The sequence below is a fragment of the Lepidochelys kempii genome, chromosome 5 (genome assembly GCF_965140285.1).
Source record: "Lepidochelys kempii isolate rLepKem1 chromosome 5, rLepKem1.hap1, whole genome shotgun sequence".
NCBI classification, from domain to species: domain Eukaryota; kingdom Metazoa; phylum Chordata; order Testudines; family Cheloniidae; genus Lepidochelys; species Lepidochelys kempii.
Genome location: NC_136384.1, coordinates 89,606,700 through 89,619,982, shown reverse-complemented (window position 1 = coordinate 89,619,982; position 13,283 = coordinate 89,606,700). Strand labels below are relative to the sequence as shown.

General features: G+C 38.7%; 1 protein-coding gene across 11 annotated transcripts in view; it reads right to left on the bottom strand.

Annotated features, from left to right (window-relative positions):
* Positions 1-13,283, bottom strand: part of FANCC (FA complementation group C) — a 156,756-nt gene that overhangs the window by 108,854 nt on the left and 34,619 nt on the right. For 10 of the 11 annotated variants that reach the window (XM_073344975.2, XM_078852864.1, XM_078852865.1 and 7 more), the window contains exons 3-4: positions 12,210-12,294; positions 5,360-5,454 (exon numbers count right to left, since the gene is read on the bottom strand). In XM_073344975.2, the coding sequence (XP_073201076.2) occupies positions 5,360-5,454; positions 12,210-12,294 (180 nt within the window). The remainder of the gene's footprint in view (positions 1-5,359; positions 5,455-12,209; positions 12,295-13,283) is intronic. The other variant, XM_073344982.2, reaches the window with a different exon arrangement.

Below are 13,283 nucleotides of genomic sequence, written 5' to 3'. Positions count from 1 at the left end.
CCACCCGCTGTTAGAGCTTACCTCGATCGGGTCCTGCTCGAGGGCACGCCCCCCCCACCCTCTCTACCCCAGGCCCACCAGACCTTTTAATTGGACCCCTGCCCCGAAGACCCAATCGACCCCCTCACCCCTTTATGGCGAGCCGGCTGCATGAACTGCAGCTGGTATGCTTCCAAACTGCGCCAAGAAAACATCTATACACGCTTGTGCTCCACATCCTTCATGCCCTCACCCTAGTGTCCCGCCCCGACATAAAGTGGCGAGACCTTCTGCCACCTTTGGAGGGTGAGCAGCCCCGGTGGGCCAGCCTATATTCCACCTTGGTCCCGAGGCCCGGCAGGGACATCAGTTGGCAGCTCCTTCACGGAGCTGTGAGCACGGGCATGTACTTGGCACAGTTCAACCCCATCCCAGATACTTGTCCCTTTTGCGGTGTAAGGGAAACCCTGGCGCACGTATATCTGGAGTGCACGAGGCTGCAGCCCCTGTTCCGGCTCCTCACAAATCTTTTATTACGTTTTTGGTTGCATTTTTCCCCTCACCTTTTATTTATGCACTCCCCATCTGTGGCCTCACAAAGTCGTGGGATCTCCTAGTGAACCTCCTCCTGGCCCTAGCTAAAACGGCCATCTATAAAACCAGAGAGAGGAGGTTGGCTGTTTGGAGTTTCCTATGACTGTGGGGCCGTTTTCCGATCCTCGGTCCGTTCATGTATCCGGGCGGAGTTTCTCTGGGCGGCATCCATCGACTCCCTGGATGCTTTTGAGGAGCGGTGGGCGCTGTCCGAGGCTCTCTGCTCGGTGTCCCCGTCTGGCTCCCTTTGTTTTGACCTTTTGGTTGGGGGAGAGAGTAAGGGACCCCAGCCCCAGCCATTGCTGCTGCGGACACCACCACCTTAGAGGGGTCCTTTCACACGTGGGTGCACGTGCTCCTCCCTTCCCCCCCCCCCCCCTGGATTGTCCACCCCACAGCCTGCCCCCCTTGTTGGGTGCTTTCAGAGGAGGGAATTGTTGATGACACTCGGGCGTGACACCAAGTAACTCAAGGAGGTGGCAGACCTTGAGAGTCGATGAAGCCCCCTCACTCTGGACCACCAGGTAACTCGGAAGGGTGGAAGACCATGAGAGTTGAGAAAGCCCCCCGCTCTGGGCCCAGGCAAGCTTGAACACTTCCCTCCCCTGAAGGTAATGAGGAAACAGTTGTGATTGGTTGCTGTGTTACACATTGCATATGCTGTTTTGTTTTGTAAGTGTGTTATACAAATAAAAAACACCTTTTTTTCTTCAAAAAAAAAATTACTCTCCTGTAGCCATCTGGCCCGACCCTGTCACAATAAGTAAAATTATTCATTTCCTTATCTTTATCAGCATGCTTTGATACACTTCCAAAAAAGTCAGTCTGTGCTGGTGAGTGCCTAAAATTAAAAGGGTAGTGGTTTCAAACTTCTTGAGTCATTAAAAATTTCAGTATAGATACTATTTGGTTTTGACATTTTACTGATATTATACATTTTCCAAGAAGCAATTTTCACTTTTTGCTACTCAGCGCAAAAAAAAAACAAGCAGAAAAAACAACCAACATTCAGGCAATATTATTTTATAGAATTCAAAAACACAAGAAACAAAGTTCAAAATTACAGTTCCCATAGCAAATATATTTCAGTCCTATTTTAAGTACTGTATGTATGTTCATATAGTTCTGTATCCTATTAGTATATAGTCTCAATGTGGCCAAATTACCACTGCTCTAGGAAACAACTTCTAGTGCACTATGAGGATTCACATGTCCAAAAAACCCAACTGCTTCAGAATTCTTTATTTAAAAAAATGTTTTAATAAAAAAAAATTTAAAAAATAAAAATATGCCAGCTGTCACAAGCAAACCTACAGTGACAAATTGGTTTTCACATGCAATAGTGTGTGAAAATGGCAAAAAACTAACTATCTTCTGGTTCAAGTTTCCAAATGGGGAGTTATATAGTCCTAATTACATTACATTGATTGAAATTATGATACCATCTACAAAGGACGCTGGTGGAATAAAACAATTTACCTTAACTAGGAAAAACCTTTAGGAAAAACAGTTTTGAACATTTTAAGATGAAAGCAAGGTCCACAGTAAAGAAACAGTGAGAGAAAGAGAATTTAATTATTGGGGAAAATACTTGGACCGTATCCTTTCAAGCATCCGTAGTAAGACTTGTAAAGTATCTTTTAATCTCAAATTTTTATCTGAGCCTGTGCACTATGCAAGCTTACTCACTAATCCCATCCCCCCCAAAGTCATTTATTTCCATTTATCTTCCTCTCACCATTCCCAAATTCTAAGACACTAAATTTTAAATCTTTTTATATATATATTAACTTACAAGATGAATATGTAACAATTAGAATATCTCACCATCAGTCAAATTCATGCCTTCCATCGTCCCACACCCACTTCATTACCCTTTTGTGATCAACCCTTCCTATGTTATGTCTAATTTAGGATCTGATCGAAGCCTGTTAAAGTCAATGGAAAAGTCCCATGTGGTACAGTGGGCCTTGGATCAGGAGCATAGACTGCAAACCTCCCAGACCAGAGAAAGTTCATTTTTAATTGTCTGTAAAAAACTATGAACACAAATGTCACTGTGCAAATAAATAAGACCAAATAATAGATCACAACTAATCTAGCTACAAAGTCGCCTTTGGCTGTTGTTACGTGATTCCTGACAACTTGCTAGGGTTGAAAATAAAATTAATATGACTTGAAGCTACACATAAAGCAAATTCTCCTCTGTGCTGCAGTAGGTTAACGGCAGGTGGAAGTAACAGCACAGGATTTTACAATAGCACTATGGACCTGATCCAAACTTCAATGGGCTTTGAATCAGGCCTCAAGAAAGCACTCAAAGAATAGGCAGGATGCTGTCAGGTGTGTACACTCATCTAAAAACAACACATGCAAGTGGATATGGTAGATAAGAGTCTGTCTCTAACCTTCCCTTAGCTGGCTAATATGTATGTTACAATCTGCAACAAGTGCTATGAAGCAGCATAAATTTTGCTCCTGGTCAGATCAGCAGTTAATACATGCCACAGCATGCCTCCCTAGCTCATTATGGAGAATCTTGCCCAAACCAAAAGGAGGACTTCTACAAAGACAGAATTTCTGCATCATTTTGTTGTGGTGTCTAGGTAAAGACTTAGCCCTTAGAAACTGTGAGAGTAAAGAGGATACAGAATGAATACACATTGATTTTTTTCCCCATCACAATCCATTTACACACAGAGAACAGATTTGTTTCTTTTTGTCACAAAAAAATAAAATATATTTTGCACAGGTAACCGAAACAACAGAAAAATACACACTAGCATTGATACATTGTCATTTCTATGCACATTAGTTTGTGTAGTTAAAATACAGTTTCTTTCTTTATTTAGCCACTATTTTTTTCTCTTTTCATTGTTTTAAAAGAGAAACTGTTCTGTACTAATACAATTTCTTAGTAAGGTAACTGCATCTGATTTCCATTTGAGGAATCAGTCTACCTATCCTCAGGTAGCGAATCAAGGTGTTTCTATTTCGTAGATTGTCTATTAACTTCAGGCAAGAGTGAATATTTATTAAAGATGGCCTGCAGAATAGACTTGTGACCTTTTTGGGTTTTAAGGTATACAAAGAAGGCTTGAAAAAAATTAATTACTGCTTGTTTTTTACATTAGAAACTCAGGTCTCATGTAACCAGGAAGACTCTGTAATGACTGATGAACTTGTGAAATGACAACATCCCAAGAGTCAAGAGAGTGAAAGGTAAAATAAGAAGAGAATGGATTTTTAGTCAGATTGTTTTCAAATACTTTCGGCAGATTTTTGTTTCTTTTGTCAACAGCTCTTTAACTGGAATATCTATTTAGCACTTGGGAAAAGGGATCTCTTTGTTAAAGACACAACACACTCACCAAGAGTTCCTCCAGCAAAATCAGGAAAGACGAGACTTAATATGATATATTTAAGGTAAATTTTACAAATAAAGCCAGCTTTCCAACCCAGTCCACATCTTAAAAAAATATTTACATTCTTTACACATCATAAAGATGCAAAGAACACAAGCACATTTAAAAAAATAAGTCCTTTGCAGCACATCTTTAACTAAAACCACAGTAACTCTACAGCACAGTGAATCCCAAGCATATTGACCTTCAGGACAAGTTCTGAGGCCTATCAGTTTTTTTCAGACTCTCAAGAAAGGAGTGGGATAAGAAGGGATTAGAGAACCAAGGAGGGTGATTTTGGTTAACCCTGAATTACTAAGGAGTTAATGAGTTCAGCTCCATTCCAGCAAATATTTGTGCATATGAGTGACCTTACTGATGTAGGAAGTTATTCGCCTGCATACATGTTTGCAGTATCAGGCCCTTATTTTTTTAAGATTAGTAATGTTTTACTATAGTATCTAGAGATGGATACATATGAATTGAAACATATAGCCAACAAATGAACTGCTTTGATAAACCTCAAAAATTCTGCAACATTAGCAAAGATTTCAGCTAATAGATATCAGCTCAATTACTTATTATCCTGAAGGCCTGCATATTTGAGACTCTTAGCCATTCCATCAGTATTTTTATCATCTCTTGTTTTGGGTGCAAGTCAGTCCAATGAAATTACACTCATCTAACTGGATGTGCTTTAAGTCCCCAATTTAGCAAATCACTTAAGAACTCACCTAATTTTAAGCACTCGTGCTTAAGATTGTGCTTTTTTGGCTCAAGGAGTAGGTGCATAAAATGTGAACAACAGATGTGCCTACATTAACCCTGAATGAGGCATTAAAGTGGTTTAAGGATTCATTATTTCTTACAGCTCATTAAATATAAATCTGCACACAAGTATTTTCTTTCACTAACTGTCTCTAAAGAAAATTTGGATACAATTAGCTTCTCCATAGGCAAGAGAGATTAAACAAAACAAAAAAAGACCTAAACTACAGAGCAAATATAAATTGTTTTCAAAACAATGGCATGTCTCCAGATTATTTTATTCTACCCTAATTGAAAGGTTCTCTTTTATAGCACTTTCTTCCTTTCTGATTTCTGGTCTTTGTTCCTGATTTGCAGTCACTAGATTTAAGGCTCCACTGTATAAAGGCCATTAAAACTACCCTCATTTGAGCACCGCATCTTTTTAACATTCAAAATGATAGGCTAGCACAGATTATGTTATAATTAGAGTGGAACATATTTCAACACAACATGTATGTAGGTTGTCTTTGGAGCGGTTTCTGAAATTACACACAGCCTCTATGCTATAGATGTAGCACCTTTAAATAATCAATTTAATTCAAAGCAGTCGAGGGGAGGATTCATTCGCTTACCAGTATCCAGCTGTTAGCCTTCAATTCCACAGGGTTCTGTGGTTCATTGCTGTACAGACAACATAAGCACCACATTAGAGTTTTCTGGCTCTCATCTGAAGAAACAAAAGCAAATAAGGATACATTAAAAAAATAAAGTAAAAATATAGACAAAATGTATACACAGCAATCTTCTATCCTTGTTAAAATATCAAACAGAAGGCCCAAATGTCAATCTTAACTTTAAAGGCATCTATTCTATCAGATTCACATCACAACCTTGATATTATTCACATGTAGTTCTTGTGTGTTCGTTTCCTTCAATAGTAATTTAAAAAAACATGTAAAAGCATAGAACACAATGAACTACACAGATATTAAAAATATTCAAGCCTATACAGTATTCAGATCTTTAAAATCATGCATAGCATAGTGACTCTTTTAAAATAGTATTACAGTTAATGTGCAGTAAGTGTTTAAATATATTTGTATTTTTCTTTAATATCATTAGCCATAACAACAAGCCATTGTTAGTCAAGATTTATTACTATTTTATCATAAGCTTACCTATATATACACACCAGTAAATTAACTTTATCCCTGCAAATTTCAATTATGGATTTGTAAAGTCATTCATAACATGGGTGAAAATCTTGGGGCCCCGTAGATGGATGTATTAGACACCACATGCTGTGGCAATGTAACAGTTCTGCTGCACAGTGGAGCCAGGCCATATGGCGCATAGGAAGACTCCGCAAACACCTAAACACTGCACAACCAAGCTCGATTGTGGCTCTCTCTTCAGGACCGCAGAAGGGTAGACTGGTGAATGGATCAAAGGAAATGAATGGATGTAGCCAGTAGATCCATGCACTACACAGTTCTAACCAATACATATCTCATGTATGTGAGCAACAACAGGGCATGTCCAGTACTCCACCATACACTATACCCTGCCCATGTAAACACAGACGATTAGAAAGTTGGAGGTGAGGATTCTGATTCTAATGTCTTTTGAGCAAGTCTGTGTGCCTGCATAGCCAGTTTACTCAGACTCTTTCTCAAAATTTAGTTCTGAGCAGGAGTATAATTATTTATTTAAAAAAATGTTTTAAATATTGCTCTTTAGCAGAGGCTAAGCTTATATCTCAAATTCCAGCCCAGAGTAAAATTTTACGGTTATACTGTAAACCTACAAAAACTGGGTTTAACAGTAGAGAAGTTCTGATACAACATTAGCTTACTAAGCGCTATTATTCTTAATAATAATAATATAAAACAGTATTACTCAAAGGGTTTTAGGAATCGTGGGAGAAGAAATTATAACATTAAAATGATTCTCTATAATGACTTTTGCTGTTCTCAGTATACTTGTCATCCAGGATGTAATAAACAGTATAATTTAGAAGTACTTTGTTGGCAAAGCCTGCAGACAAGAAATACAAGCTCCATTAAGGAACTTCTGTATTTTCACCAGGTGATCAAAGATGTTACTAGTGATTTAAACCAGTATTCTTCAATAAATGTCCAACAAGCCTGTAGGCCATCACTGGCCTCCCACTGACTAACATCTCTGCACAGAAATGGTTATCAAACACACACATTTAACTAACTACAGTTTTGTTGTTATATGCATTGGGATCTTTTTAATCTACATTTTTATGAGCCTACATAATTTCCTAGTTTGTTTAAGATCAATGTAAAAGAGGCATCTTGTGTACCATTCACTAGAAGTTCTAAATGTCCTGGTTCTGGTTTGTGCTTTCAATGTTTACTCAATAGAGACAATTAGCTTTCAGCTGTTTGCACACTTTGCATTTTAACAATTTTATCATCTTCAAAAGCACTATTTCAATTTAAAAAATTCCCAGTATGAAATTATTTAGGAGAGAAATTAAACAAATAATTACTTCTTTTTGCAACTAACCCTATTACAGTCCTATACTTTTGGGAGTCAAAAAATTTAAATATTATTAAAAACACCATTGTTATAATACATGTGATTAAAATTATCTCAAAATTGCTACATTGCTAATGCAAAACCAAAAATATTTAAGTAATAAGCAGTAAAGATGCTTTATACACACAAAAGAACACAAATCCATACATCCTACAAAAAAAGAATTTAGTTCAACAATTTTCAACCCTGTCCCTGTCTTATCCCTGCTTATCCACACACATTTACAGTATGCCATACAGAAGTTCTTAATAAAAAATATGGAATTACATAATTCACACAATCAAAACTTTATTTAGTGAGAGGGAGAAGAAAAAGCAGAAGTGATGGGCGCAAAAGATTACATTGTATTATAACTGTTTAATCAGGGACTCACAGACTATACAGAACAGTTACTTACCCTACAGTAACTGTGGTTCTTCAAGATGTTCTAGTCAGCGTGGATCAGTTGATGAAAGTGGCGTCTCATGCATATGAGACTGGCCTTTTTTGACTAATAGTGTCCATTGGGGCCAGATATGTGCTCTGTGCCTCCTTGTGCTCCCATCTCAGGACATGAAGCGGGGGATGGCTGCAACCCTCTCTCAGTTCCATTGCAATTCAAAACCTTGTTGCTGAAGACTCAAAGGAGGAACAGAGAACAGGTTGTGGAATTCACACTGACTACATCATCTCAAAGAACCACAGTTACTATAGGGTAGGTAACTATTCTTTCTTTGAGAATATGTCAGTGTGGATCCCGCTCTAGATAATTGGCAAGTAATGTCCTCTGTGATCAGCAAGAATGAGGATTTTCAGCAGTGTCAGTCAAACAGTGATTGTGGCACTGTTCTTCTGAATCTGGCATCCAACCTGGCTACCATATCAAAGGCATAATGCTTAACAAAAGTGAGTGGATTGCTTCTCATGACTTTCTTGCAGATCTCAGAGACTGGCACATTCTGAAGGAGGCAGAAGATGCTGTCTGTACCCTCTCAGTGGGAGAGACTCACCAGACAGCTGACAGCCAATGCAAATACACTGTGTGACCCACTCGCAATTACACTGTGTGACCCACTGTGTGAAAGTCTCTCAAACAAGATGGCTTGACCTTCTTACAAGCTGATATGACTACAGAGAGGCAGGGGAAGAGAGCTTGAATGGTTTAGTCCTGTTGAGGTAGTAAAGCAAGGTCCTGGAAACATCCAAATACAAGGCGTCTTTTCTCTCAGAAGAAGAGTGATGCTTCAGGAACAAGAGCGGTAAGGGGACAAATTATTCAGGTGCAGTTCTTATCCACTTTCGGGATGAACTTAGGAAAAGGTCTCATTCACCAACCTGTTCCTCTGAAAGGATGTGTACAGTGGTCTTGTCATAATCGTCAAGGCTGAATCCCCACTCTAGTACTTCAAGTGCAGAAGGTGGGGGCCCGCAAGGATTCTAAAAATTAATACTGGCCACTTCAGGCTGGTATAAAGCTTCCAAGGTTACAGCTTTTCTCTGACCTTGAATGGGTAAATGCTGCCACCACCTAAGTGCAAAAACCCCTCTGAGAACCCAGGAAGGCGCACTTGGGAATTCCTTCCTATGGGGTTCCCTCAAGCCCTCCGGGGAAGAGCTGAGAAAGAAAACAAAGGAAATCAGCTGTTGCCACCAGCTAACTAAACAACATGTGCACAAACCTCTTAAGACACAAACGCCAATCCTGTTCTTAAAAAGGTAAATTTTATTTTAAAAAAAAGAAAAATAAATCTAAATACTCAGGCTATTGCTAGATTTAAAGAGAGCAAATACAAAAATTAAGAAGCAAGAATCGCTTTCTTGAGGTTCAGCTTAAAGGATACAAGCAAAACAAAAGCACCTGGGATTAGCATAGAGGATTTCACAAGCCATAAAGAAATAAAAGAGATAAACCTAATTGCCTCTTCCTAGACATTTCCTGATCTACTTACATATCTGGGGTTTCAAATGATTAATTTCTAGATATGATCTGATGATTTTTCATACCTGGCCCAAGCTTTTACAGCATAGTTCCAGCCCTGTCTTTGCTCTCCGGGAGAACAGACAGACAGACAAAGGGGACATTTTTTCCCCAATTTTAAAAAGTTCTAGCCTTCCCATTGGCTCTTTTGGTCAGGTGTTCACTCCCTTCCTTTTACCTATGGACTTTTTAACCCTTTACAGGTAAAGCAAGTAAAAAGCAGCTACTAAGAGGAATTTTATAGCTAACCGGCTGGCTCGGTGTCCATAAAAGGGAGTTACCCTCCCCTTCATTCATTACATGAGTGGTAACAGCTAATAGAGACTCTATAATTGCATATGTATAGTTGGGATTATGTTTTCTCATGTGCAATACTTTGCATTTATCAACACTAAATTTCATCTGCTATTTTGTTGCCCAGTCACCCAGTTTTGCGAGATCCCTTTGTAACTCTTCACAGTCTGCTTTGGACTTAGCTACGTTTAGTTGTTTTGTATTATCTGCAAATTTTGCCACTGTTTACCCCTTTTTCAGATCATTTATGAATACGTTGAACAGTACTGGTCCCAGTACAGACCGCTGGGGGACACCACTATTAACCTCTCTCCATTCTTAAAACAGACCATTTATTCCTACCCTTTGGTTCCCATCTTTGATCCAGTTACCGATCCATGACAGAACCTTCCCTCTTATCCCGTGACAGCTTACTTTGCTTAACAGCTTTCGGTGAGGGACCTTATCAAAGGCTTTCTGAAAATCTAAATACACTATATCCACTGGATCCCCCTTGTCCACATGCTTGTTGACCCTCTCAGAGAATTCTAGTAGATTGGGGAGGCATGATTTCCTTTTACAAAAACCATGTTGACTCTTCCCCAACATATCGTGTTCATCTATGTGTCTGATAATTCTGTTCTTTATTATAGTTTCAACCAATTTGCCTGGTACTGAAGTTAGGCTTACCAGCCTGTAATTGCTGGGATCGCCTCTGGAGCCTTTTTAAAAAATTGGTGTCATATTAGCTATCCTCCAGTCATCTGGTACAAAAGTGGATTTAAATGATAGGTTACATACCAGTTAGTAGTTCTGCAATTTCATATTTGAGTTCCTTCAGAACTCTTGGGTGAATACCGCTTGGTACTGGTGACTTGGTACTGGTTTAATTTATCAATTTGTTCCAAAGCCTCCTGTAATGACACCTCAATCTGGGACAGTTCCTGAGATTTGTCACCTAAAAAGAAAGGCTCAGGTTTGGGAATCTCCCTCACATCCTCAGCCATGGAGACCGATGCAAAGAATTCATTTAGTTTCTATGCAATGGCCTTATCATTCTTTTGTGCTCTCTTAGCATCTCAATTGTCCAGTGGCCCCACTAGTTGTTTAGCAGGCTTCCTGCTTCTAATATGCTTAAAAATTGTTTGCTATTACTTTTTGAGTCTTTGGATAACTGTTCCTCAAATTCTTTGTTGGTCTTCCGAATTATATTTGTACATTTCTCTTGCCAGAGTTTATGCTCCTCTCTATTTTTCTCAATAGGATTTAACTTCCACTTTTTAAAGGAGGCTTTTTGCCTCTAACTGCTTCTTTTACTTTGTTGTTTTGCCATGGTGGCACTTTTTTGGTCTTCTTACTATGTTTTTTAATTTGGTGTATCCATTTAAATTGAGCAACTTGTTACGGTGTCTTTAAAAAGTTTCCATGCAGCTTGAAGGGATTTCTCTTTTGGCAACTGTACCTTTTAATTTCTGTTTAACTGACTTCTTCATGTTTGTGTAGTTCCCTTCTCTGAAATTAAATGCTACCATGGTGGGCTGCTTTGGTGTTTTCCCCCCTACAGGAATGTTAAATGTTATTATGTTATGGTCACTATTACCAAGTGGTTCAGCTACATTCACCTCTTGGACCAGATCTTGTGCCCCATTTAGGACTAAATCAAGAATTACCTCTCCTCTTGTGGGTTTCGGGACTAGTTGCTCCAACAACCAGTCATTTAAGGTGTCAAGAAACTTTATCTCTGCATCCTGTCCTGAGGTGACATGTACCCAATCAATATGGGGATAGTTGAAATCCCCCATTATTAAGGTTATGATTTAGTCATGGGTATTTTTAGTAAAAGTCACAGGCAGGTCATGGGCAATAAACAAAACTTCACGGCCCATGACCCGTCTATGACTTATACTATAAATACCCCTGACTAAATCATGGGGCAGAGGGGAGAGAAGGCGGGTGGAGGGCGCTGCTGGAGGGAGGCCCAGTGACACAAGCTGCCGGGGACCACTGAGCAGCATCTGCTCCAGCCGCCCGGAGACCACTACCCGTATTTTATTATCTTCCATCCTCTTCTCCTTACTAGGATATAGAGAAACTCCATTAATAGAGCATCCCCTAACGGATGTCTCTGTCCAAACTACGTGTTCCTCTACACCTGTCAGCTTTCAATTCATCCTTCTGAAGAGGGGAAGGACAGTGCCAACAACATAGAGATTCTTTTACTAAGAAGAGATTTTGCAATTTCCCCAAACAAGTCTCTGGGAATAGTGGAAGAAGTCTGAGAGTTAGGCTTCCAGAAACCCTACAAAGGATTTTTAAATAACTGCTGCGAGGAGAGGTGAGAGCCTCCTGATAAAATTTTACAGACAGGAAGGATTAATTCAAGCACTTTGGGAAAGGTTCTGAGAAAAAAAGAGGCAGGTGATCACTGAGACCCCTTACCTTGCAGATGTCTCAAAGAACCTCTTACTTATTCAAGGGAAGAGGGAGTGGATGGATTTTAGAACAGAGGCGAGATTATGGAACAATTACTATAGTTTCTGATCAATAACATAATTCAAAACAAATTATCTGCATCATCATGTTTTTATGAACTACCAAAGAATGTGCCCAGAAATTTAAAAAATACAATTTGAAAGGAAAATGCTAGAAACTCTTGCAGAACGCTAGTTTCAAGTTCTTACCATATCCTACAACAAAGGGATTCCAACAAAGTCTTCCTAGTAATTGACCAATTAAAGGGAACCTCTGAATTGCAGTAGTGGAATTCTGTAAACAAAAACAATGTACTGAACACCAGAAATACTTGATCATCATTAATACCTAGAAAACTGTAAATTACATTATTATTTGTTTTGCTAAAGGTACACATTGGGGAGCAGAAGTCCTTCAGATATTTAATAAAAGCAAAGCTTTCAGACCACATCATACTTCAACCAGGTCAGCTAAACCTCAACTATATTTCCCTTAGGGTAATGTTTAATTATGTTGGAAAATTAACTTCATTTTCCTTATGTGGAGTAGTCATGAAAGGCTATAATATGTGTAAATAACACAAATTTCCTGGTAGCAAAATACAATTAAAGTAGTCTGTTGATCCCTACAGTTTTCTTACATTATGCCATGGAGTTTGTGAAGAAACTAATAGAAGTTATGGCATAAAGATAAGTATCTACATATTACTACCCCTGCTTACTACATGGCAAATTACATCATAACGAGGCAGTCACAACATAAGATTTGACAGACACTGAACCTACCAAAAAAACAAGGAACATTTAACCAAATAGAAAGCAGCTTCACTATAAAAAGTAGTAGATAGTGGGGTTTATATAGACCCGTATGCAATCAGCCTTATTTTTCAGTATTTGTAGCTTTACTGTCTAATAAATGAAGGCTTTAAAAATGGTAGTGTGCTGAGATAATGTGCAAGTAGCAGAAACAATAACCCATCTCCTGCTGCTGCAATAAATTCCTCAGATTTGTCTCAGATTGGGGCTGGTCCTAGACTTTCTGGGGCCATATATAGAAGGTCCATTTGAGGCCAAACCTCAGAAAGTATTCACCGAAGTAGCAACATTAAAAAAAAATAGATTTTATTTTTATTCTCATATAAAAATATATCTATTCTTAAAATATACATACAGACACAAAAAATTCTCAACACTCAAAAATCATTTTGAAAACTGCACTTTAACTTCAGAAAAAAATTAATACTTTTCTTTTTTGTTAATCTTTACATGAGGTGAAGAGCATTT